Source organism: Stegostoma tigrinum, chromosome 15 (assembly GCF_030684315.1).
Source record: "Stegostoma tigrinum isolate sSteTig4 chromosome 15, sSteTig4.hap1, whole genome shotgun sequence".
NCBI lineage: Eukaryota > Metazoa > Chordata > Chondrichthyes > Orectolobiformes > Stegostomatidae > Stegostoma > Stegostoma tigrinum.
Window position 1 is genome coordinate 47,339,540 of NC_081368.1, and position 25,216 is coordinate 47,364,755.

General features: G+C 40.4%; 1 protein-coding gene across 13 annotated transcripts in view; it reads right to left on the reverse strand.

Annotated features, from left to right (window-relative positions):
• LOC125458746 (Krueppel-like factor 8) overlaps positions 1 to 23,469 on the reverse strand; it is a 178,608-nt gene extending 155,139 nt beyond the window's left edge. For 2 of the 13 annotated variants that reach the window (XM_048544333.2, XM_059651463.1), the window contains exons 1-2: positions 12,238 to 12,352; positions 1,512 to 1,583 (exon numbers count right to left, since the gene is read on the reverse strand). Coding sequence is in view for 3 of the 13 variants with exons in the window: in XM_048544327.2 (XP_048400284.1) it covers positions 1,512 to 1,583; positions 23,175 to 23,195 (93 nt within the window). In the remaining 10 variants the exon portion in view is untranslated. Of the gene's footprint in view, positions 1 to 1,511; positions 1,584 to 4,014; positions 4,099 to 12,237; positions 12,353 to 19,737; positions 19,852 to 22,958; positions 23,117 to 23,174 lie in introns of those variants that run through there. The other 11 variants (XM_059651465.1, XM_059651462.1, XM_059651468.1 and 8 more) reach the window with 11 other exon arrangements.
• Between the last annotated feature and the right edge of the window lie 1,747 nt (positions 23,470 to 25,216).

Genomic DNA, 25,216 nt, shown 5'->3' on the forward strand with positions numbered 1-25,216 from the left:
AAAAAGGCCAGGTTCAATCCCCATTCTGTGTCTCAAATCATCCTAATCAGAACAGCAGTTGGTCCACTACTGTTAACTTCAATGTCCCAAGCAGCAGAAGCTCATTAAAGTTAGCAAGTGACTTCTTTAAACATCTGTTCCAGGCCATGATTTATTCCTGTTGAACTGCGTTTTCCCTGGGCTGTCACAATAATGTAAAATATCTTGAATTCTATTGGCCAATTTGATACCTTGGACTTTCATGGACTGAAATAATTTTGAAAAGGGAACAAATCATGGACTTAAAAATGACTATGGGACCATGTGACCAACCCTGCTTAGCCACATTTCATGAAACAAATGTCAATCTGAGTTTAATATCTTACCTAAGCAGGGCAATGAAACCAGTCAGCCAGCACTGCATTCCTCTACTTTGAGATATTAAAAGGTCCTCACTTCCCATTTGATTCATTCTATAAGCATCCTCACATTTGGTGATGAAACATCATCTGCAATCACTAAAACTGGAAAAACAAACTTCTGTAGAACATACAAACAAGCAGCTATTTCAAGGAGAGCTCCCTTTGGCAGAGGAGATGAATTTTGGATTGCCACAGCTGCACACAGGTAAGAGACAACTCACTCTCTCTTTGTCTCTGCAAGAAGCATCAAGATGCCTGACCCAAGAGCAGTGGCTAGACAGAAAACATCTGGGAACTGAGACATCACATGATAATTGCAATATTCACTCGTGCTGATAGTCCAATAAAACAAGATAAAACATAGGCCTCAAGGACATTCAAAGGCTTTATGCTACGTATTTGTTTATCTTCATATTGCTCTTTCCAACTTGTAGTGATGGGTAGATGGACACATGCGTGTTGCATTTTTGTTCTTTTTCTTGATGTTGGCAGATGGTAAGCTTGCTCTTTAACTCAAGAAACCTTGTGATTGACTCGTCATTCCTTCCAGCATAATTAGTTAACTATATTTTAATTGGAGAAAGGTATAGCCCTATGCTAAATATATCAAAAGCTTTGTTGTGGCCAACCAAGGCAGTTGACAAAAGAGAAAGGGCAGGCGGGATGACCTCTTCTCACTGGTCATAATAAGGCTCATAACTAGAGCGCGGTCAGGTAATTACAGATGTCCTTGGAACCAGACTCTGATGAAGGAGAGTGAACAAAACGTACAGATGTGACAAGTTAGTCCACATGGGCCGAAAGCTACTTATGACAAAGTGAGCCTGAATGTTATAACACAACCACAACATTTAGCTTAATTATAACCACAGAGGACTGACAAAGAACAGTACCATCTTGATCTGTGACTAGTTTCAGAAATTATCAAGACAAGTATTAATGTACCTCCTCCACCAAGTGGGATTTTAATTTTACTACGATTTTTTTTCCTCTCTGAAACAATGTGCCACTTGCTGATGAAAAAATTTCAGTTAGCTTATTAGGAAAATATTCACACATTATACTGAAGTATTATCAGACTATTTAAGCATTACTCAGGAATCTTATTACCTCACTATTCTTCTCCAGATTTTCTCCATGTGAACGATACAACTCAAGAAAAGATGTTGAATTTGTGGAAAACTGTGAACAAAGAGGAAACAATTAATATGCTAAACCAAGTCTCAAATCCTCATGTGTTTTTAGTCCATTCTTTTCCACTACAATTTCGATGGTATTATTTCAGAATCACCTTCAGTCTCACACCAATATTAGCTAATAGGAGGTAGACCCACCATCACGAAAGGAGTTCAGATACTATTAAGGGGCTGAGATGAGCTGTTGAAAAGGCCCATGTCAGTCTCAGGGACGACTTCTCAGTTATAACAATGAGAGCAAGGGCCTCTATTTCTCGCATCTCCCAACCATTTCATCTTATGTTTCCATGTCCCTCATACCCATATCTATTGGAATGTTGAAACAGCCCAAAGGAGAACATGGTTTCCTTGACAGCTCTGATTTAGTCTGTTAGTTTGGTGGAGAGTCAATGTTTATTTACATAAAATAAAGAGTTTTGAGTGTTTGTAGTTCTGTAATTAATATTTTAAGGGTCTCATTGACTGTTCCATTAGAACAGAGTTCTTTCTAAAATTAAAAGTGACAAGTCATGAATGAATCCTTTTTTAGAAGCATAACATAAAACACATTCTATTGCCATTATCCAGTTCATTGCATCTAAGTATAGTGTGTGTGAATGAATGCAAATATGCCATTGTTGGGCATGGAGTGTATTAGGGATCATGCGTAGGCAGCTGGAGTGCCGTGGCATGGAGGGGATAAATGGAAGAAGCCTTTAGAAATGCATTGAAAGAGAGAGTTTCTTATTTGTGGCTTATGACAACTCCAAGATGCAATGAACCAGGCACCCTTTAAAAGTTGTCATCACTTCATGAAAATTGTGGACAATTGCCTAGCTAGATCAAGAGTTCAAAGTGCTGGCTTGTGACGTGAACCAGATAACACTGGTAAAAACCTAAATGCCGGCTAAAGGATCCCTGCCACCATTTTAACATCTCCACATAGTCTCCAAGAAAGTCCAGCCCTCTGAATTCACCAGCAGCACTTTGCAACTGCCTCTGGAATTACTGCTTTCCTCCTGCTTCGCAAAAAGTGGCAGGATCATTAATTTCAAGTGTTTGCCGCCTACCAATTTTATGTTCTGTATTTGCCCGAGGGGGTTGCTTTATCTGTGACATGTATATATGAAACTATCCAGTCACTCAGCCAGCTAACCACTTCCAGCTATAAACAATGAACATCAAGGAGATATTTAGAATTTGAAACAAGATCATTAAACTGAATCTGGTCATATTCTCATCCAATAGCGACATGCAAAGACTTCAACTAATAACTGAACTGCCTGCAAGAGCGGGAAACCAGGCCAACTTTCTTAGCCCAGAAGTATTAAGGTCAATTACAGCACTTTTGAGATCCTCTTCTTAGTATTTGGTCCTGCACATTTTCCCTTGATGCTGCCAGACCTCCCTGGTTTCTCTTTTCATTTTGGATTTGCAATATCTGCAGTTTTTCACTTTTACTTGCCATTACACTGCTGCCACAACAATCCAGACCTCTCATTATATCATAGACCTGCCCTATCATATTCTGCAGCAAGTACTGTCCCCCCCCGCATCTGGCATACATCATCACACAAACATTGTGGTGACACTTAACTAAGTGCAAAAATGTTCATCATGCACCCTTTTCGGGTCTCCTGTCCTCACAACTATCACTCCCAACACATCCTTCACTGCATAACAACATATTGAAACAACCTATTATCTGCCTTTCCTCTCAACTGCCCACATGGAACAATGCTCCTAAGCAAGATCTACACCCTTGGTTCAAGGAATAAGGAACAGGGAAGTCACTAACAAGTACTATGTAACAAAGCCCATCTGTCAAATAGCGAGCTTTGAACTATCACAGCTTGGCCCCAGCACAACTACCCTCCACTGATGAGGCCTCAGCACAAGTGATATGAACTTGTGTAAAGACAGAATTAATGCTGCACAGAAGCAAGGACTAGCCTCACTACAGTAAGTGGTGAACCATTCACGTTACACGCAACAAATGAGATGGCAATTGCTTGGCTGTAGGTACTCACATTTGCTAAATGACAACAATGCATGTTACTTCAACTTGTGATTAGTTCAAATTTTTGATATCTTCACAATCCTAATATCCTTTGGCTCCAGCTTCAAAAAACAAACAGAAATTGAAATATTTCCAAAGTGGTAACCTACCTGCCACCAGCACCCTACCACATCTAAATAATTAGTCATTGGCAACTTGATCTATAGAAGCCCAAACAATTCCAAGTTTGTTCTCTGCAGTCATTTTTATATATTGTCTACTGTATAGGAAAATTATTATCAGTGTTATTACTCATAACAAACTAACGTGTAAACCTATGATCATCATAACTGTCTACATCTATTCTGTTCGCTTTGTTTTTAAAATGGACACTAATTTGCGATAATCTAACGGCACCTTGTCAATATCCCTTGCCTACCTGGCAACTCCCATGTGAAGAATGGCCACTTGGATATAATATCAGTCGTCAATGCTGGAACCATATCTCAGAATGTGCCACGGCCTTTAGAAAGATACAATTAAGGTTATATGTAAACTGTCACAACAACATTTCCCCTCCCCTTAACCTTTCTGGGGCTGTGAAGTTGCAATTTCATGGGCTTTGTTAATCTTCTGGTATTCTTAAATTCCAAAATCAAATTTTAGCACCTGTCTTTGTTTGACAGATCGAATGGGTAATGTTCTGCTTTAGCTGGCTCGTTCATCTGAGCAAGGCAACTGGTGGCAATCTATAATGTTCTGAGAAAGAGTATTTCAAATAGTTGCTGGACATCTTGAATATTTAAGCATCCAATATGATCTCATTTACTTCTTTAAGAACAGAATTTCTCTCTAAAACCAGTGCAGAAACTGCATTTTTCACAATTTCATCCTTTTATATAGAACATTGGAACATTTTCTGGAAGACAACACATTCAGACAGGCATCGAGTGTTAAAAGGAAGGCTCCTTATTTGGTACAGCCATCAGTTACCCAACATATATCATACAGGTAACCAAATCGGTCATTGGAAGCATGTTTATTAAATTAGAGGAGCAATGCAAATAACCACGTTTAATCAGAGATTGCTGCATGTCTCACAAATTTCAAACACAAAAGCTACGTGGAAAAGGAACTGTGGGCACCAATTATTCTTCAAATGTGATACCTGAAAAAGTGCTGTGCAATAAAAAGAAAAATGGTACATTGTGAATAAAAGAAAAGACTTCACATATTCAATATCGATTGACCCAATATCCCACAAAAATTATAAACTTGAGGGGATACAATTGTTGAGGAAGCATACCAAAAAGATAATCTAGACCAGTCGATCTCAAAATGGATTCTGTAGAGACCTTCCAGGAGCCCATGAAACAATACCAACTTATAAAAACAGAGCTGGTGTTATCTGTCGAGAGCAGTGAACCAAGAGGAGACACCGCTGTTCAGGAAAGAATGGGTGGATTGTCTTGCCAGGAGGTAAGCACATATTAAAAGGACTACTGAGAGAAACAAAACAAGACAGTGTCTTTAAAAGGACCAGTTTGCTTTTTCTCCCTCTCAATCATAGGACACAGGTGTTGCCGGTTGAGCCAACATTTTTTGCCCATCCCCAGTTTCCCTCGGGAAGGAGATGGCGAGCTGCTTTCTTCAATTGTTGCAGTCTATATTCTATGGGGCGACACACAATAGTGTTAGGGAGGGAATGCCACAATTTTGTCCCAGTGAACTAAAAGGATGATGAAGCAGTTTCAAGTCAGGATCATATGTGGCTTGGAGGGATAATTGCGGGTGGCGATATTCCAGATATTTGCTGCCCTTGTCCTTCCAATTGGGAAGGTTCAGTCTAAGGCACTCTAGTGAATGTCAGCACTGCCGAACACTGCTGCTCAGGAATGTTGGTGGTGGAAGGAGTGATTGAAGGTGGTGGACTGACGCTCATCAAGTGGGCTGCTTTGTCCTGGACAGTATCAAGCTTAGCGTGTTGTTGGAGCTACACTCATCCAGACAAGTGAGGAATCTTCCATCATACTCCTGGCTTGTACCTTGTGTATCATGGACAGGCTAAGGGAGTCAGCAGGGCTGTCACTCACGACAGGACTTCTAGACTGCAACCCGCTCTTGTATCCACCTGGTTTACATGACAAATCACATTCAGTTTCTGGTCAATGGTGACCCCAAGGATGTTGATACTGAGAGTTTCAGGGATGGTAATGCCATTGAATGTCAAGGAATGACATTATCTCTTTTTTGGAGATGGTCACTGCCTATCATTCATGTGGTATGAATGTTACTTTTCACTTTACAGCCAAAGCTTGAACATTGACCAGGCCTTCGTGCATTCGAACAGACTGCTTCAGTATCAGAGGAATCATTATTAGTGCTGAACATTACACACAGTCATCAGCAAAGATCCCCACTTCTGACCGTACAATGGAGGAAAGATTACCGAGGAAGCAGCTGAAATGCTTGGGCCTAGAGCACGGCTCAAAGGAACTCCTGCGTAGAGGTCCTAAAACTAAGATCCTTTAACTGATCACCAATAACCGCTGTCATCTTTCTTTGTACAATGTATGACTTCAACCAGAGTTTTCCCCGATCATCATAGACTCAAGTTTTGCGGGGCTCCTTTACACTTGGTCAAATGCAGCAAGCAGACTGGCGAGGATTAGGTCAATTATGTTCTTCCCTCTAAGTGGTTCCCTCGCCAGCGGCCACCGACACAGCCTAGCAGCTACACCTTTTAGATTCGACCAGTTTGATAGTAGTTCTGCTGCCAAGTCACTCTTGGTGGTCGGTATTGAAATGTCCCACCCACAGGACATTCAACGACTGTCATCTGCATTGCTTTCTCCAAACAATATTCAACATGGAGCACTGATTCAGCAGCCAAGAAAAGATAATCATCACATGGTTTTCTTGCCTGTGTTTAACCTAATGCTGTAAAATTTCACAAGGTCAGGAGTCAATATTGAGGACTCACAAGGCAACTCCTCTCGAGTGTGCCACCACATCTGCTGCTGGGTCTGTCAGGAGATGTTGATGATGGTGCCTGGGAAATTGTCTGTTAGATATGATCTCCTGAGAATGACCATTTTTTGGTTAATCTGAGAGAACTCTCCCAATTTTGGCACCAGCCCCCAAACATGCATAAAGAAACCGGTGCAGGGTCAACAGGCTGCGTTTGCCACTGACATTTCCAATGCCTAGGTTGATGCTCAGTGGTCCATTCAGCTTCACTACTTTTTTTCAAGTCTTTGAAGCAATTGCTGCAACTGAGTGGCATGTTATGCCATTTGAGAGGTTAGTTAAGAGTCAACAGTATTGCTGGCAGGCTTTCTTCCCTAATGGGGAGTCGTGAACCAAGTGGGTTTTCCTGACAATTGGCAGTGGTTTCCTGATATTCATTAATTCCAGATTTCGGCTGAGCTCACTTTCCACCATCTACCACGGTGGGATTCAAACTTGGGCCTCCAAACATTACTCGGTGCTGAATTAAATGATTTAGCGACAATACAACTATACCATTGCCTCACCGTTCTTATAGGCATCATAAAAAGACTCTTTAGACGCAGGACTTTCATACAACACTGCATAATATTTATAACAACTGAGGAGTATACACAATTCCGAATCAATTTTATACAGAAGGATAGTTTCCTTCAAACAAAAATGGTCGATCATCAATTTAGACAGACGGAACTGTGAAACCTACACTTAGTAAACAGCTGGCAATGACAATGAACAATAATGCAGCCTGATGCGTTAAGGTAAGTTATGCGTAAGGTTACGCAACTGCTCACTTCATGGATATTGCTCTTGCAGAGGCAAAAGAAGGCTTTTAACAGACAATGCTAAGTATTGTCCTTTAGATTCCTACTTCTCATGAATCACGGAATACTTTTTTGGCTCCGTACATTGCAAGGCTGTGAACTACTTTTCAATGTCCACTCTGAGGGGCCAACTTTTCAACTCATTTTCACTCAAACAGAATCATTGAGGTAGAGAGTTAGGCAGCATGGAAATGGACACTTCAATCCAACTCACTGCATTGACTGGATATCATACATTGATCTATACCCATTTGCCAGGATTTGGCCCATATGCCTCCAAACCCTTCCTATTCATGTATCGATCCAGTTGCCTTTTAAATGTTGTGACTGTACCCACCTCCACCACTTGCTCTGGCAGCTCATTCCAAACAGGCATCATCTTCTGCGTGGAGAAGTTGCCCCCTTGGTCCCTTTTAAATCTCTCCCTTCTCGCCTTAAACCAAGCCTCTAGTTTTGGACTCCCTTTGCTATTCACTCTATCCATGCCCCTCATCATTTTATAAACTTCAATAAGGTCACCCCCCCCCCCCCCCCACCCAGCCTCCGACACTCAGGGAAAGAAAGCCCCAGCCTATTTAGCCTCTCCCTACAGCTCAACCCCTCCGAACATGGCAACGTCCCTATAAATCTTTTCTGAACATTTTCAAGTTAACCATCTTTCTTATAGCCGGGACACCACAACTGAACTTTGTATTCTATGAGTGACCTCACCAATGTCCTGTACAGCAACAGCATGACCTCCCACCTCCTATTGTCAATGTATTGACCAACGAAGGCAAACATACCAAACAACTTCTTCACCACCCTGTCCACCTGTGACTCCACTCTCAAGGAACTATGCATTTGCACCCCTAGGTCTTTTTGCTCAGCAACACTCCACACAGCCCTACCACTAACTGTAGGTCCAGGCCTCATCCGCCTTATCAAAATGCAACATCGTACATTTATGTAAATTAAACTCCATCTGCCACTGCTGAGCCCATTATCCCATCAGATCAAGGTTCAGTTGTACTGAAGTAACGTTCTTCACTGACAACCACCAACCCTGGTGTCATCTGCCAACTACCTACCCATACCTCCCATATTCACATCCAAATCATACATAAAATGACAAAAAGCAGTGGACCCAGTGCCGATCCTTGCAGCACACCGCTGGTCAAAGGGCTCCAATCCAAAAAACAACCCTCTGTCTCCTACCTTTGAGCCCATTTTCTATCCAACTGGTTAGTTCCCCCTGGGTTATATACGATCTAACCTTGATTACAAGTCTACCATGTGAAATCTTGCTGAACACCTTGCTGATGTCCATACAGATGTCAAACACTCTGCCATCAATCTTCTTTGTCAATTCTTCAAAAAGAACTCAACCAAGGCAACACAAAGCCATGTTGACTATCCCTTGCCTTTCAAACTTCATGTGAGGTTGTGACTAATTCTCAAGTTACAGAAACTGTGGACATTCTCTGTGAACGAAGGTTCAAACAGAGGTTTTGACGGTGGTCATACACTATTCACAAATTTGCAACTTTTTCTGGTAAATTTCATTCCACCTTATAATTGTTCAAATGATCATAGGGTTGCAGACGTCAGCAACATGTACTATGTGCCAATGTACCATGTACTATTGAGTCCACCATGAGAACAGCACCACATAGTAAACAAAGCAGGCAACTGGTATAGGAGAGATTACTCAAAATTGCTGCATTCCTATCAATGGAGCAGGCCTCAGGGAGCCCCCTATTATTCTGCTAAAACAAATATCCTTCGGACAACCACAGTTTCATTGTGTAACACACATGGCCACACTGCTGCAGTACAGGCATTTTACTTATAGACTTAAATGGAAATCTAGAAGAATGCTCAGAAAAATAATTCCAATAAATAGAAACTGCTTTCATTTATTCATACATTCAAGTTTAAGCACTCCATAGGAGGTCCTGAAACTTGCAACATTGACATCCCTTTTGCATGCAAGGGCAAATAATTATACACAGTTATTATACCTCAAGCTGCAGATGTTCGAAGCCAAAAAAGAAAGCAGAAATAATTAAGCCTGATGAAATAGTCCCATCCTTTTCCCTACTAATTCTTCTTCATAAAATCAAAGGCAATTCAGCACGTGATGATACCCAAACCAGGCTTAGACTACTACTAGTAGTAAAGAATACCAAAAACAATGTTGTGTAATTTTGGCCTCAATTATTTACAATATTCATTAATGACTTGGATAATGGCATAACAAGTCAAACATCCAAATTTGGTGACAACACAAAATTAGACTACATTGTAGACATTGTTGGCAACAGCATAAAGTTCCAAAAGAGTATCGATAGATTAGGTGAGATGAGCAAAGCTGTGGCAGATGGATTTTAACATAAGCAGGTATAAGGTTATTTATTTTGGACCAAAAAAAGACACAGATCAGGGTACGTGTTTTAACAATGAACAAAGTTAAATACAGTGAATGTCCAATGAGATTTGGATGTTCATGTGCGCAGCTCATTAATTTGCCACAAACAGGCTCAGAAAACAATCAAGACAGCTCAAAGAATGTTGGCCTTCTTATCTAAAGGGCTAAAGTACAGGGATACAGACACTATGCTGCAGTTATACAAAATCCTAGTTAGACCCCACTTAGAGTACCGAGAGCAGATCTGGGCACTACACCTCAGGAAGGATGTTGTGGCCCTGGAGTAAGTTCGATGCAGTTTATAAGGATGATACCTCGACTTTAGGGGTTAAGTTGTGAGGAGCGATTCAACAAATTAGGCCTTTATTGTCCAGCATGCAGAACATTAAGGGATGATCTAATCAAGGTTTTCAGGATATTAATAGGGAGAGACAAGATAGATAAACTGTAAACCATTTCCACTGTTTGAAGCTTCTGGAACCATGGGCACAGTCAAAGAATTTGGGATAGACCTTTCAGGATAGCTGTTAGAAAGTATTTCTACATGCAAAGAGTACTAGAGGTTTGGAACTCTTTCTCAAATGGCAGTCTATGCTAATTCAATGGTCAGGTTTAAGGTGTTCTCTCACTAATCAGTAGGCATTCTGAGGTAGGTGCCAGGAGCCAGTAGTCAACTGAACTAAAATGGATGAGGCTGTTGGAATATCTGATTCATCGAGTCCCACTGTTCAAATGTCAGAATATAAAAAGGTTTTCCACCTCAGGATTGGACATGAGCAGCAAGTGCAAATTTAGAGTTCATCTCTATGTTCCCTTAATGTTCCTCTTGAACAACAGGCATGTTCTATCCCACTGGTGAATGTAATCCACAATCCCAATGCCATTGATAGCACAACTCCATTCTTTGTCTCCCTGTTGGATCTCAAGTCTGAACCCAATTTTGTATAACCATTCCCACACAAGTGTTTGCGTGGTTCTGTTGTTTTGGGTTCAAACACCATTCCAGGCACTACAGCAAAAAAAAATGTGGGCTCACAGAAAGTACAGCATTCTCAGAGATATCCCATCTTTGATAAGACATTACCCCACCACCAACTTTACTACTAAAACAATCCCCAATAGGCACTTGTTCAAAGAACAGAGGGATTCTATTGCTACAGCTACAAGTAAATTAACGAGTCTTTCCGTTGTTTAATAGACCGTTGTCTGCTCAAACTTGGACCAGAAGGTCCGGTGCAAGTCCAAACCATGCTGGAGGTGTGTCATTAACATGTCTAGCAGGTTGATTAAAGTAAAAATACAGTAGCCAAACTAATCCACCCGATACAATATGTTTTAAATTATCTTGAGAACAGAAGGAGCACTATACGAATGCAAATTTTCTTTCTTTCTTTCTTTCTTTCATTCACTGTTCCTGGCTCTGTAAATATGACAAAAGGCAATTCACTCCTGGGTTAAGTGAATGCCTTTTTCCATCCACTTCCATCTGCAGCAAACTCAAAAGGGGAGGCTAATGTCGGGTCACAACAAAAAGTACCTCATTTCCTCATTTAAGAAAAAAAAATCACCTGCTAAACTCCAAAGCTGTATATTTATCTTCTAATGTCCACTATTTATGGGCAGTGAGAGATCCCATCCAAAAGAACATTTTGCATTTGACCTCCTTTCTGTGAGATTTATATATTACCAATTAAAACACTGATGTGCAAGAGCTGTTTATGCCAGCCAAAATGGCCAGCTAGAAATTGTGCAGGGCTTCAGCATATCATTGCAGCAATTCCAAAATCCACTCTGTAAATTTCTAAATCATACATACAGCTATGTGTGTTGAATGGCAAGAAACTAAGCAGGGTTCTAAAATGTCAGAGGCCGGAGGTGGCTCTGTAGATATTTAACAGGGTCCAACATTATGATTCAGTGTAGTGGGGGAGGAGGAGAGCTCTGGCTCTCCTGAATAGTTAGTTTGCTAACAACGGAGAGAGGCAAGAACCAATTCACTCAACAAGCACAACAACATCTAATGCAAAAAGAAAACTGACAGATGGAGACAACGGCGTGAAAAGAAACAGAACAACACATCTGAGACTGAAAGGTTTTTACAAAGCTTGTGATTGGAAAACAGGAAGAGAATATGGAGAGATGGAGAGAGAGAGAGAGAGAGAGAGAGAGAGAGAGAGAGAAAGTTAAACTCATAACAGAGTAACATTGTTACTGTGACACATTAGAAGCACCCTAGTGGAGCTTAGTGAAGGGCTGCATCATTTCCTGGAGCTGTCTTGCTTTGCAGGCCTAGCAGAAAATGTTACTTCAGTCATTCTCAGCATCTTAAAGTATTCTTTCCCCATACGTCTTCATTTGATGTAAAGAAAATTACCAAAGCACAGGGCGATTCACAAACAAACATGCAGCATCAACTGACCTGATTTTCTATATGGTCCTGCAATGTATGTTTTTAAAAAAAAAGAGGAAACTTCTCACATTGCTGATTTTCTGAGCTAGCCTATTCTTCCGCCCACTGCACTTGTCAGCATTCGTCAGCAGTCACATGACACAGTTTATTGCGCTGCTGGTCAGTGGGTGGGACATCTGTCGAGGCAACACAATACATGCGCCCTCTGCTTCAAACCACAGCAGATGCCCAGAATCTGCAAAGGTTTGAAACCGGGATCTTGTGACTCACTGCAAATGTGATACAAAGACATCAAGACTACTGACCAAATAAAGGAAAGTCAAACTAGGATTTTCTTACCAAGGTTTAAGCCATTTATTTGCCCCAACATAAAACCATTTTTTTGCTAAATAGTTCAAAACCCCTTACATAGCACTGTGGTTAGCCAAATCCTAGGTCACTATGCCTAGGAAAAGCAAAGTTAAATCCTATGACACTTAAAAGGTGCAATGATTTGAAAATGGGGAGATGACCCCTCACACAATTTTATTTTCTTCTTTAATCAGCTTTTTTATTAACTTAATCTCAATACACTGTTCCATCAAAAGAAAACGCATCTTTCCTCAGACCTTTTTGTTATCATCACTGGGAAAGGAATTACACAAGTTCTATATCCTGAATTATGCTCGGAGCTGCATAACCAATCAAGATTCTATATTTCCATCAGTTTAATTTTTTACATCAGGTCTTGCAATTGCTATAGAGTCATACAGCTGTACAGCACAGAGACAGACCTTTCTATCCAACTCGTCCATGCCAACCAGATATCCAAAATTATCCTAGCCCCATATCCCTCCAAACCTTTCCTATCCATATTCCCAGCCAGGTGTCTAAATGCCGTAATTATACCTGTCGCCTCCACCATCCCTGGCAGCTGTACCTCACACCCGCGCACGCACACACAAGCCCCTGCAAGAAAGTATGGCCCCTTAAGTCCCTTTTAGATCTTTCTCTTCTCACCGACTAGTTTTAGGCCCCCATACCCTGGGAATAGACGTTGTCTGTTTATCCTGTCCATGCTCCTCATGATTTTATAAACCTCTTTAAAAGGTCATCCCTTAGCCTCCGACACTCCAGGGATAATAGCCCCAGCCTATTCAGCCTCTCCATATAGCTCAAACTCGCCAACCCTCCCTAAGGCAGGGAGGCCAGAACTGAATGCAGTTTTCCAAAAGGGGCCTAACCAATGTCCTATAACTGTAATAGGACATCCCAACTCCTATACTCAATGCACTGACAAGAAAGGCAAGTGTACCAAACATATTCTTCACCACCCTGTTTACCTGTGACTCCACCTTTAAGGAAATACAATCCTGCATCCCAAGGTCTCTTTCTTCAGCAACACTCCCCAGAACCCTACTATTAAGTGTCCTGCTCTGATGTGGCTTTCCAAAATGCAACACCTCACATTTATCTAATTTAAACTCCATCTCCCTCTCCTCAGCCCAATGGACCATCTGAACATTGCACTCAGAGATAATGCTTGAAACTGTCAATTGGACTACTAATTTTGGTGTCATCTGCAAAAGTAACTATTCCTCCTATATTCACATCCAAATCATTTTATATAAAAGACAAAAAGCAGAGGCCCCAGGACTGATACGTGTGGCATACTGCTCCATGTACATTTGTTTGATTAAATTGTTCATGTTCGGCAGACAGATATAAAAAGCACCAACCTCTCTCTTAATTTACATTATTCGCAATATATTGGTAATCAATTCTTAGAGTTAGAATTTCTTATCTTTTCGCTAATTGCCTTCTCACAATATTAAGTTGAATATGGGCAGAAAGGTGCCCATTGCCATTACTCCTTAAAGATGCATAATTAAGGATTTAAAAAGCTACTTCTGCATGATACCACTGCAGAAGCAGCTGAAATCAAAGGTAGCACATCAAATTTAACCACCTGGCATTCCAGCATGGACAATGACAATCATCCCCAGAGACTGACACAGCACAACATGCAAAAAATCCACAAATTTCAAAGTTGGGCAAAGAAATGGAATGACCTTCAATGGACAAACCTGACAAAAGGCACAGCTCTCCGAAAGCTGGTGACTTCAAATGAACCTGTTGGACTACAATCTGGTGTCGTTTAATTGCTGACCTTGTCCACCCCAGTCTAACAGCAGCACCTCTATACCTTATAAACAGAACACTGTGGTAGAATGGTGCACCACTTTTGTAGAAAGTATGTTATTTCTGCCTTTTCTGATTTCCTCTCCTTTTCTCAACAAAGGTTTTAACAAGGTATCAAACCAGTAGGAAGGAGGGTATATCAGTTTAATGGTCATTTGTTGTGCAATCAGACAACTTTTGTCAGCAAATGTATTAGCTATTGAGGGTCGATCCATTCAAACCCGATTCTGTCCTCACACACATCTGCACAACCTCATTTTCCAGTCAGGGTCATCAAAATCTGATCAAGTCACCCCAGATGGCTGACACTTCTCTTAAGTCACTGATCATGTGGCAGTGAGCTAACACAAACTAGTCTGGTGCTGAAGTGAACAGCATGATATGTTCATTAAACAGATAATAACTTCTGGAATTCATAGTGACGAGATGTTTAAGAGGAGTTCGCAGCAAGACTGGAGAATATGCTAATCTAAACAGTCTAAGTCCGAAAAGGCACTTCCATGTAGACACTCAGAGCAGGGTTTACCCAAAATAGGGAGTTGAGGCCTTTAGTGGGGTGGCAAGATGGCACTGTGTGGTCCCATGTTTGGAGACAGAAATGAGTCGCTTGAAGCTCCAATTGAGTTAAAACAAAAGTACTCCTGTACTCCTGCTCTAAGAATCTCCCACTCTCTCGGCTGCTTTACCCCACTCTTGTATTTTCCAGTGAGGGGTGGGAGTGCTGGTGGGTGGGGGTGGCAATTTTCAAGCCTCAATACGGGGTTACAGTGAGAAAATGTTTGGGAAGCATCAAACAAGAGTAAAATGACAATTTATTTTCTCCACATCCAGCCCAAGCACAATGAATTACGCTGGCTGAATGTTCCCTTCAATAGCAGTAATCATGAGAATAAAAGAAGAAGAACTTGCAATTTTACAGCACAGTATTTTGAGAACTGTAACATTACAGCAAAGCAAATCTTATTGTCATTCAGGCTAGAGAAGTAGGAACACCAGATGATTTTCCTTACTCCTTGAACCAAGGGCCAACGATGCAGAAGTAATACCAATATGACTGACCTCGGCTGAGATCAACCTGTGCATTGCTCATCATTAACAAGGTACTAACTTGGAGATTTCTTGATTATGCGTCGGCATGCTCTCGAAATTTAGTGCAACATAAAATGCATCTCACTTGTTGCGCAATACAGCAATTTCAGTCATTTAACTCAGGGTGGCACTATCACAAGGTATTTTATTAATGTTAATGCAAATGCTCAATCTAACACGTTGTATTTACTACTGTGCTGTTCATCTGCACAAAGCTCAGGAAGCCAAATAAAAACTGACAATCCACAAATTTAAAATCAAGTTTTAGAATAAACATCGAGAAATAGCATATACACCACCATGCATCTGGGGTATCATGTCTTATTATACATTCACACATTGATAAAATCAATGTAAAAATCGACAATATAATTGCTGTGACAAACTGTAAAGTGATTTAGATGCAAAGAATAAATGTCCGCCTGCAGTATTCAGACCTGGCAAATGCTTTTATCAACAGGTATTATCTGTTACACTGAATCAAGAAGCATAAATTTATGGAGGCCTCTACTACAATTACATAATAAAATTCTCAATAGTTTTATCATTGGGATCACGAGTAAGTGAATCAAGAATGATTCCTTCAGTATAATATTAAGCCCAAGGGATAAACTGTTAAGTAAATTGGAGCAATTCTGTCAAAGCCTGAAGATTGTGGAAATAAAAAGATATTTCACCTTCCGTTATAGGTTTCAAACAGACATGTTCCTGTTGCAAGACAGTATATTTGGACTGGCAGCTGCGACTTGTCCACTACCTGTGAGAGAAAACTACCTGTTCTTGTCAGTATGATGATTCCTACATCAGTTTCCTAACAAAATAGCTTCTGTTCTCCCACAACAGAAACTCAAATACAATCAAGGTGTCGGTCATATAGTTATTCAGATAGAATAAAGCAATATCTAAGATAGAAAAATGCCAAAATTGTCATGCATCATTATTAGACATTGCAGTGTACAAATAACTGGTGACACAAAATGAGCTGTGTATTTAACAATAAACAAATTGAACAGTTGACTTGTTAACTCTTTTCTCTCCAATGATGCTGTCCGAGTTCCTGAGTATATCTAGCATTTTCTGTTTTATTTTAATATTTATTTGAATTTGAAATTGAGGAGAGCTTACCAATATTCAGTAAATATTCAAATATTTCAAACCTGGGCTACAAAGTCCTTCATACCCATAATACTCCCTGAAACTAGTTGATTATGAACTTTTTAAGAAAGACGCGCATGCCTTTAAAACTTTGGGGAACGGAATGGTTTTGAAAACTCCCAATTCAGATCAACAAGAAAATGAGTACACCTATCATGTAAACAAAACATTACTTCAACTGCAGCAGTAACTAAAATCCATGCACAGATTTTAATGTTAAAAAGTAACCAAAGCCATTTGTCAATCTGAAATTTTTCCTTAAAATACACCACTTAGAGCGCTTGTCAACTACCTTGGTCAGATGAGCTACAATATTTCATTTCTCTGTTCGAAAGAGCCAAGAAAAAATTTCTGCATGCCAAGTTACTGGTGTGAAGTAACTATGTACTTGCTGTTTTCTTTAAGTGTTTTTTTTAAAATCATTTCAATGCCTTTCAGTTTTTCACCTTGCTTTTTCAGATAGTGATTAGGAACACAGCTGTTTTGTATAGCAATGGAGTCAGACACAGGAACAATTCATATTTGCATACAGCCTTTAATTCAGCATACTATCCAAAGGCAGAGTTTGTAATGAAGATCAAAGATGATGGCTTTGCATATCCCAACATTTAAGTACACTTAATTTCTAGTCATCCAGTACTGGACATCTAATAGATAGCCTGACAACTTTGCTGTTAGATGGATCCAGAAAAGCAGTGAGATTAAACAGGGGTGTCATTAGTCTATGCATGAAGACCAAAACTGTGTTTTCGAATAATATCACTGAGGAACAACATTTGATGAAAACGAAGAGGATACCAAGGGTAAATCCTTGAAGAATACAAAAAGTAATTCTGCAGGTATGACAAGTGTTTAATGATAATTCTTTCACTGCAATACTAAACAAGTATGTGTTAGGGGAGGGTTACATGGTCCAGCCATGAGACAGGCTGTAGACAGGTTGAGAAGGATGTGCAGAGATAGTCACAATCACACAGGATGTTCTTTGTGACTAGACCATTGTCTGAAAGACTGGGTAAATGGTCAACAGCCACAAGGAATAAAGCTGTATGCAAATTACAGAAAGATGCAACAAGTACAGAATAGTGGTAAGCAGCACGTCATTTACAGTGATATGGGTAGAGGTACTAACAGCATAAATGAAGGGGACATTGGGGAACAATTCCCGAAATATTTAGACTAAAGCTTTTTTTATCAGTGTGCTTCCAGATCAAAAAGCAATCAGTGCTAGATCAAGGGATAACAAGGTGTAGAGCTGGATGAACACAGCAAGCCAAGCAGCATCAGAGGAGCAGGAGAGCTGATGTTTCGGTCTGGACCCTTCATCATAAAATTTTCTGAAGAAGGGTCCAGACCAAAACGTCAGCTTTCCTGCTCCTCTGATGCTGCTTGGCCTGCTGCATTCATCCAGCTCTACACCTTGTTATCCCTGATTCTCCAGCATCAGCAGTTCCCACTATCTCAGTGCTAGATCAAGATCTAAGGAATGAAGCAGTTCCATGTTTCAATGAGACAGCACTCTGGGAACAGCAACTATAATAACAACAGGTTTAAAGTGGTTATGTAAACAACACGTGCAATCAAGCATTGACATTCGGAATTGGAGGAAGGCAAGCTAGGCATTTGAAAAGTGATCTGGTCCTGTTGAATTGGAATCAGAAATTAGGAGGCAAACATTAATTGACCAATGGGAGACATTTTTAAAAAATACTTAGCTCTCGAGTACACATACTCCCATGAAGAAAAAAGGAAAGGAGTCTAATTAGCTCTTTGGTTAACTGTTCTTTACCCTTGGTTAAAAGGTGTCAAGGTTTAAAATTAATAGAAAAGGGAGTCCTTTGAAAGCTGTAATGATCAGAGCAAAGTAAAAGACCAAACAGAGCAATGAAGTACAGAGGAGAGCTTAAAATGAACAAGAGCAGAAAAGAGAATATAAGCAAAAATTACTTATTAAAAAGGAATGCAAATCCTTTATAAACACAAATAATAGAGAAGTATTTAAAAAAAAGGTGGGAAGCAAAGCAGATAATTTTGTGCAGTCTTGGCACGGCTGAGTTACAACAATGGGAACTTTGCAAATGCCTTCATGAGAAGTGATGTTGCTAATATAAGCATTGAAGGGAGTATGTGGCAGCAATATTCAACAGGACAAAAATAAAGAGGATGCACCTAAAATGATGGAAGTATACAAATGTAAAAAGGTGACATGGTATTCTAGATTACAAAAGGAAGTAAGGATGCAAATCGCAAAGGCTCTTGCCACAATTTTCTAATCCTTCTTAAATAAGGGTTGTGATCGGACTGGGGTATATTATAGCCAAGTGCAAAGAATAGTATAAACCCAGCAACTACAGAAGAGTCAGGATTTTTAGATCGTAATCTGAGACATTATTTGGCATTTAGTAAATGTAGGAAACTTGAGTTGTAGGTTCTTTCAGTTGGGACTTTCAGAGTTTGGATAAATGTTTCAGACAGCAGCACAAATAACAGAACGCACTTGCAGAGTATAATCACAGGTGTACATCAGTTACACCTATGTGTCCTCATTCTTGTGTGCTTGAAACTGGCATTGCTGTGCAAAAGGACGGGAAATTGTAGCCAATGAGTCTTGCAATCTTTTGTTCCAATTAACATATCTATTAGGAAGCTTCAAACATTGCTACTATAGAACTGTAAAACAAACTAACAATCTAATTGAAATGGAACCCACAACTCAAAGTTAACGCAACAAAACCCCTAATCACTGAGCATAAGAAATATACTCTCCACTGCTCAAAATGAGGACTTTTTTTTAAAGTGATATCAAATGTGACTGTGACCATCATATGAATGCAGTGCTAGGTAATTACCTCAGCACTGTTTATTTACTATCTATCTGCTGATCCAGACTAGTCCTTCAAGGGTAGTGTTCAGACACTTAGAGCCATTACAACATACAATACAAATGCAATTTTTTTTTGTATTTAATGATTACTACAATTCCATTTCTTAACTATGGAGATTTTCTTAAAATCCTCTACATCATAGCTTTAAAAAAAATTCATGTCTATCATGGGTACGACGAGCAAGACCACTATTTATTACCTACTCCTAACAGCAGTGGGAAGTTGGTGGCAAGCTGCCTTCTTGAAATGCTGCAGTCCATCTAGTGTGAGCAAGGTCACGGCGCTATTAGAAAATGAGCTCCAATATTGTGACCTAGAAATGAAGAAGGGATTGTGATTTACTTACAAATTGGATCATGAATGACTTGGAAAATCTCAGACGGGGTCGTAGTGACGGTCTCCAGATATCTCATGAGCTTGTGTTTCTAGTCTGTAGGAGTCATAGGTCTGGAATGTATAGTGACTTGTTGCAGTGAACTTGTAAGCGCTTTGTTTCACAGACAGTATGGTAGGTAGACATTACAAATGTGGGAGGATGGCATGTTGATCAACTGGACAATTTTATCATGGAAGATGTCGAGCTTCGAGAATTGTGGCACTTGTAGGGTAATGGGATAAGAATCAGAAGCACCCAACCTGACATCTTTACTACATCATCATTTAAGTTTGAAAGCTGAAAGAGAGCATAAGCTCTTATAAAGTGTGAAGATAAATGTGTGTGGAAATCAAGCTGCAAGTACAGTTCTTACAGAAAGTGCAATGCTCTTACAGAAAGTGCAATGGACTGTGGCAGCATTATTTTGGAGATTAAAAACCATTAACACAACAAAACAGAACACATCTAGTCAAGTGGTTTGTGTCTGTCAGATGGAAAAAAGGTTTTCAGATACATCTCACACTGAATACCAAGCCTCTGACTGGTCTTGTAGCCAAAATACATAGTACTGGTAGGTCCAGTTAATAGGGATAATGGGAACTGCAGATGCTGGAGAATCCAAGATAACAAAGTGTGAAGCTGGATGAACACAGCAGGCCAAGCAGCATCTCAGGAGCATAAAATTCTCTGATGAAGGGTCTAGGCCCGAAACATCAGCTTTTGTGCTCCTGAGATGCTGCTTGGCCTGCTGTGTCCATCCAGCTTCACACTTTGTTATCCAGTTAATACTTTGGTTAAATGATGATTATGTCGTAATGCAAATAAAATCAAGGAAAAGTGGAGATAGTTGTTGCAGATAATCACTCTCTGGTACTTAAGTGACAAGCAACATTGATGCCACATTTCAATCCATGTCTCCATAACACCCAGGTCTTTTTACAGTCAGGCATGAAGTGTTCATTATCTCTTGGATTGTAAGTGGAACTGAACACTGCTCATTCAGTGAACGGTCACACTTTCCCCTATTATATTTGGATTAAGACCACTGATCTAGAGACAGATAATGGCTGTATCCAGTACACAATCCTAAAGAATTCCCACTGCATGGGCCTTGGACTGAGATGGTTTATCTGCAACAAACTTTATTCATGCTGGGAACAAAAACAAAAAGTTGCTGGAAAAGCTCAGCAGGTCTGGCAGCATCTGTGGAGAAGAAAACAGAATTAATGTTTCGGGTCCGGTGACCATTCCTCGGCAGCAAGCTTTTTCCAGCAACTATGTTTTTGTTCCTGATTTACAGCATCTGCAGTTCTTTCGGTTTTTATTCATGCTAGGCATGACTCCAAAACAATGGACAGACAGATCCCAATTTCTAAAGCTTCAATTTTACTAGGCTTCTTGATGCCACAATCACATGAATGATGTTGCTGTGATGTCTGGGCAGTCAAGATCCTGGAAAAATCCAAACCAAATGCTAGTCAGCAAGTTATTTCAGAGCTGGTGTTATTTAAAGCACTTTCAATTGATCCTTTGTGATGATACTATGGCGTTAAGAGGTGTATTTTGTTCTGTTTTTTTCTGGAAGAGAGAATTTAAGGCAGAGGTGAAAAGCAGTCTACACAGACACTAAAATAAGCAGTTTGGGAGGCCTTGGGTTTTTTTTTAAAAAGTTGGAACAATAGAAGCAGCCTGCATGGGTGTGGTAAAACTCCCACAGAACCAGGATTTTTAGTTTCAGTAGCAGCTGTTGCTAGGATCTCAGCAGGGTTTGGAAGCTGCAGTTCATCTCTCCCAGTTCCCATCTCTCTTCAGAATTTTCTTTTGATGTTTTCCTCCTAGATTGTTCTCTCATGCAACTCCAATCATTTTCTGAAGTTGCCCTTCTCAAACGTGTATCTATGGGATGTTACTACATTGGAACAGTTAATTAGTAATAGCTACTATATCCATTATTTTGTTAAGCATTTTGAAGGAGTTACAGCTAATTTTGTTATTTTCTTCTTTCTTTTATTGTATTTTAACTATAATACATGAATAATGTGTGCTTTGCTTCAAATCTTTTTGACCAGTGGAATTGCATCTAGAATGCAACAGCTCACAATTACTTTAAAATAATAATAAGTTACAGTTTAGACTATCTTCTTAATATATTTTGAGGGGGTCTGGTCTGGTCCATAACATCTTCCATCACTTTCTTGTGCTTGAAGAAGCTACTGGAATAATAACTAGCAGGATTGGTTTAATATTGTAAGAGCAAACAGCTGAATACAGCACAACACATAGGATTATCAAATTGTATGAAGGCTGCTTCTCTGATTATGATGGCTTCAGCTTGAGCAGTGGTGGATCATCCACTGGCACTTTGACTGAAGGTGGTTCCAAATTCCCGACTCTTTTACTGGGTTCTGCTACCAAAGATACAGTTATTCACGGAGCATCCTGCTTACGTTAGTTGTTTCACACTCATCATTCAACATAGCACGTCTGCTGAGCTTTAATCCAACTGGTCTGTTGTGGGGTCGCTTAGCTTTATAAGCAAACATCTAGCCTTACCGAGTTGGTACCTCATTTTCTGGTATGCCTGGTGCTGCTCCAAGAATGCGCTCCTCATTATAATAAGGTTGGGCCGTGAGATTACGCATTGGCAAAACTGACTGTCCACGTAAAACGATTGAAAAACTCAAGGATAAAAGAAAAAGCAAGCCAGCTAAATGAAACAGCAAACATTTAAATCTGTAAATATTTTCAGAAAAAGTGTACTAAAAAGTTTCTTTTTACAAAAACAATGCAAACTCGTTCGACCCTCATATCCATCCTGTATTTAAATGCAAGAATTATTGAGTTCTAAGCATTACAGTGATCACATGAAGTCTCTACATTCAGAAAACAAAATCAATTCATAAACGTAACTGACTACATTCCCACAAGCGATGTTAGTGTTGTAGCTCCATTTTTAAATGCAGCCGCAAACCGGGTTACGGGAAAGAGGGAGAGAAGTTGCTCTGCCTTTAGGAGCACAACGCCCGTCTGATTGCCTTCCCTACCTCTGGCTGCTACCTTTGAGAGTGTGAGGGACGCGAGGACGGCTTCACGTCAGGCAGCGATAACCTCAGCCCCACTAGCTCCTCTCTGTGTGGGAGTGAGCAAGAGAGGGCCCGTACCGGGTGCTACCTTCACCCTGCCGGGAACGGCGAGGGTTGAGCGGGGGAAGGAATTACAGACACAAAACAACAAAAAAACGGGTTGGGTTCGTCACTTACTTTCTCCACCTCCGAGTGCATGCTGCTGCTACCACTCCTCTTTCTCTCTCACTCTGCTTCCTGCTGCTAACAGCAGCTTGTAATGTGGGGGTCTGGGTGTGTGTGTGTGTATGTGTGTACAGGAAAAGGGTGGGTTTCCTTCCCTTTCCCAAATATAATGGGGAAAAAGAGGGCCGATCCTGCCTGTGGAAACGAGCAGCTCGGCCCTAGCCCCACCCTTGCGGCAACGCCCCGTCAGCTCTGTACCGTGGAACACGCAGTGCGGCAACGCCTCAATCTAGCAGGGTAGGGATTGCCAGAGTTCCCAAACAGATCAGGGAGGAGCAAGGGATCAACTCCCCTTTCCACAACTACATTTCCAGCACTTGAATAGGCTACATCCTCAAGGGGAACGTAACCACCAACAGAAACAATTCAATTTTCATCCTTTCTGCTTTCGTTCGGAGTCTGCAGTGAAACGTGTAATTTAGTGACTTAACCTAACCATTGCAGGAACCGCCTTTGCCCTTCTGTTTAGGCGTGAACTGACATACAAAGCGGGGCGATGCTCCCAAGAAAATGTTATTTTTGAATGACATGGGGATGCATCCTGAAAATCAGAAGTGGGTAGGATCACAACAATTCGGTTTTTGACCCCCGCGATGAACCGACCACTTCATTCCTTTTAACCCATACGTTTTGCTCGTGGATTCTTCCTCTTCAAATTCATTTCTTTTCTTTTAATAAGGAATTCCCTTTTAAATTATAGTTGCAGCTTTAATGAATCCCATGTTCTACAGTAATTCACTCTATCTTCTGGAAATAACAAATGCTGGATGGAGATCACACAGGTTCAGCCAGGATCCATGGAGCGAGAAAACAAGCTAACGTTTGGAGATAACGGGAACTGCAGATGTTGGAGAATCCGAGATAACGAAGTGTGGAGCTGGATGAACGCAGCAGGCCAAGCAGCATCTCAGGAGCACAAAAGCTGACGTTTCGGGCCTAGACCCTTCATTAGAAAAGGGGGATGGGGAGAGGGTTCTGAAATAAGTAGGGAGAAAAGGGAAGGCAGATCGAAGGTGGATTGAGGAGAAGATAGGTGGAGAGGAGACAGACAAGTCTAGATGACACTTCATCCATGGATGCTATCTGACTCACTTGACCTCCAGGATTTGTTGTTTTCAGTATAGATTCCAGCATCTGCAATAATTTGCTCCCACTTTTTCTCCTTTTCATCTCTAAAGTTGTAGATTTCTTGGCTTTAATATGTTTAGAAGAAGGCTTAATAGTAAATCACAAACTAAAGATGAAAGAGCAGGTCAGAGTGCAATGACCATGTGATATTGAAAATCACAACTATACTTCTCAAAAAAAATCTGAAACAGAAACTCACAAAGTTTTAAAACAGTTTGAAATGTAAATACATGACCCAAGGAGACTGCATTGGACATGATAGGAGATAAATGCAGGGAAGGAAAGTGGACCTTATTTAGAGATGCTTTACAGCAAACACAATTTCGGGGGAATGTTGGAGTGGTGCTAATGCCACTGCATGGATAATAGAGAGGCCCTACTTTAAATTCAATCCATAAAGTCAGAATCAAAAGTTAGTAAGAAATGATGGATTGTTTTCACATTACTGGATTTGAATTCTTGAGTTGTGGGAAGTGAATGAAAGAGAGAATGTGTATTAAATTAAAATTGGCTAAGATGTGGAGGTGCTGGTGTTGGACTGAGATGGACAAAGTCAGAAATCACACAACATCAGTTTGTTCGACTATTACATGGTGTCTTGTGACTTCTAGCTTTAAAATTAGCTAAGGATGACGAGTCCGTTGAAACTCATACAAAAGTAGTTAATAGTGGCTAGTGAGATTGATCATACCCATGACATTGACACAACAAATTTCTTAGAAAAAATGAATAGTTTCTGAGAGAGAGGTAGTAGTTATCATGATGACAAAAGTAAAAAGCAGCATTAAGAAGAGGGAGAGGATGAAACATCTATAGATGTCGTCTGTTGGGAGAGAATTAGAGTAAATTTATGAGAGATAGGAAGA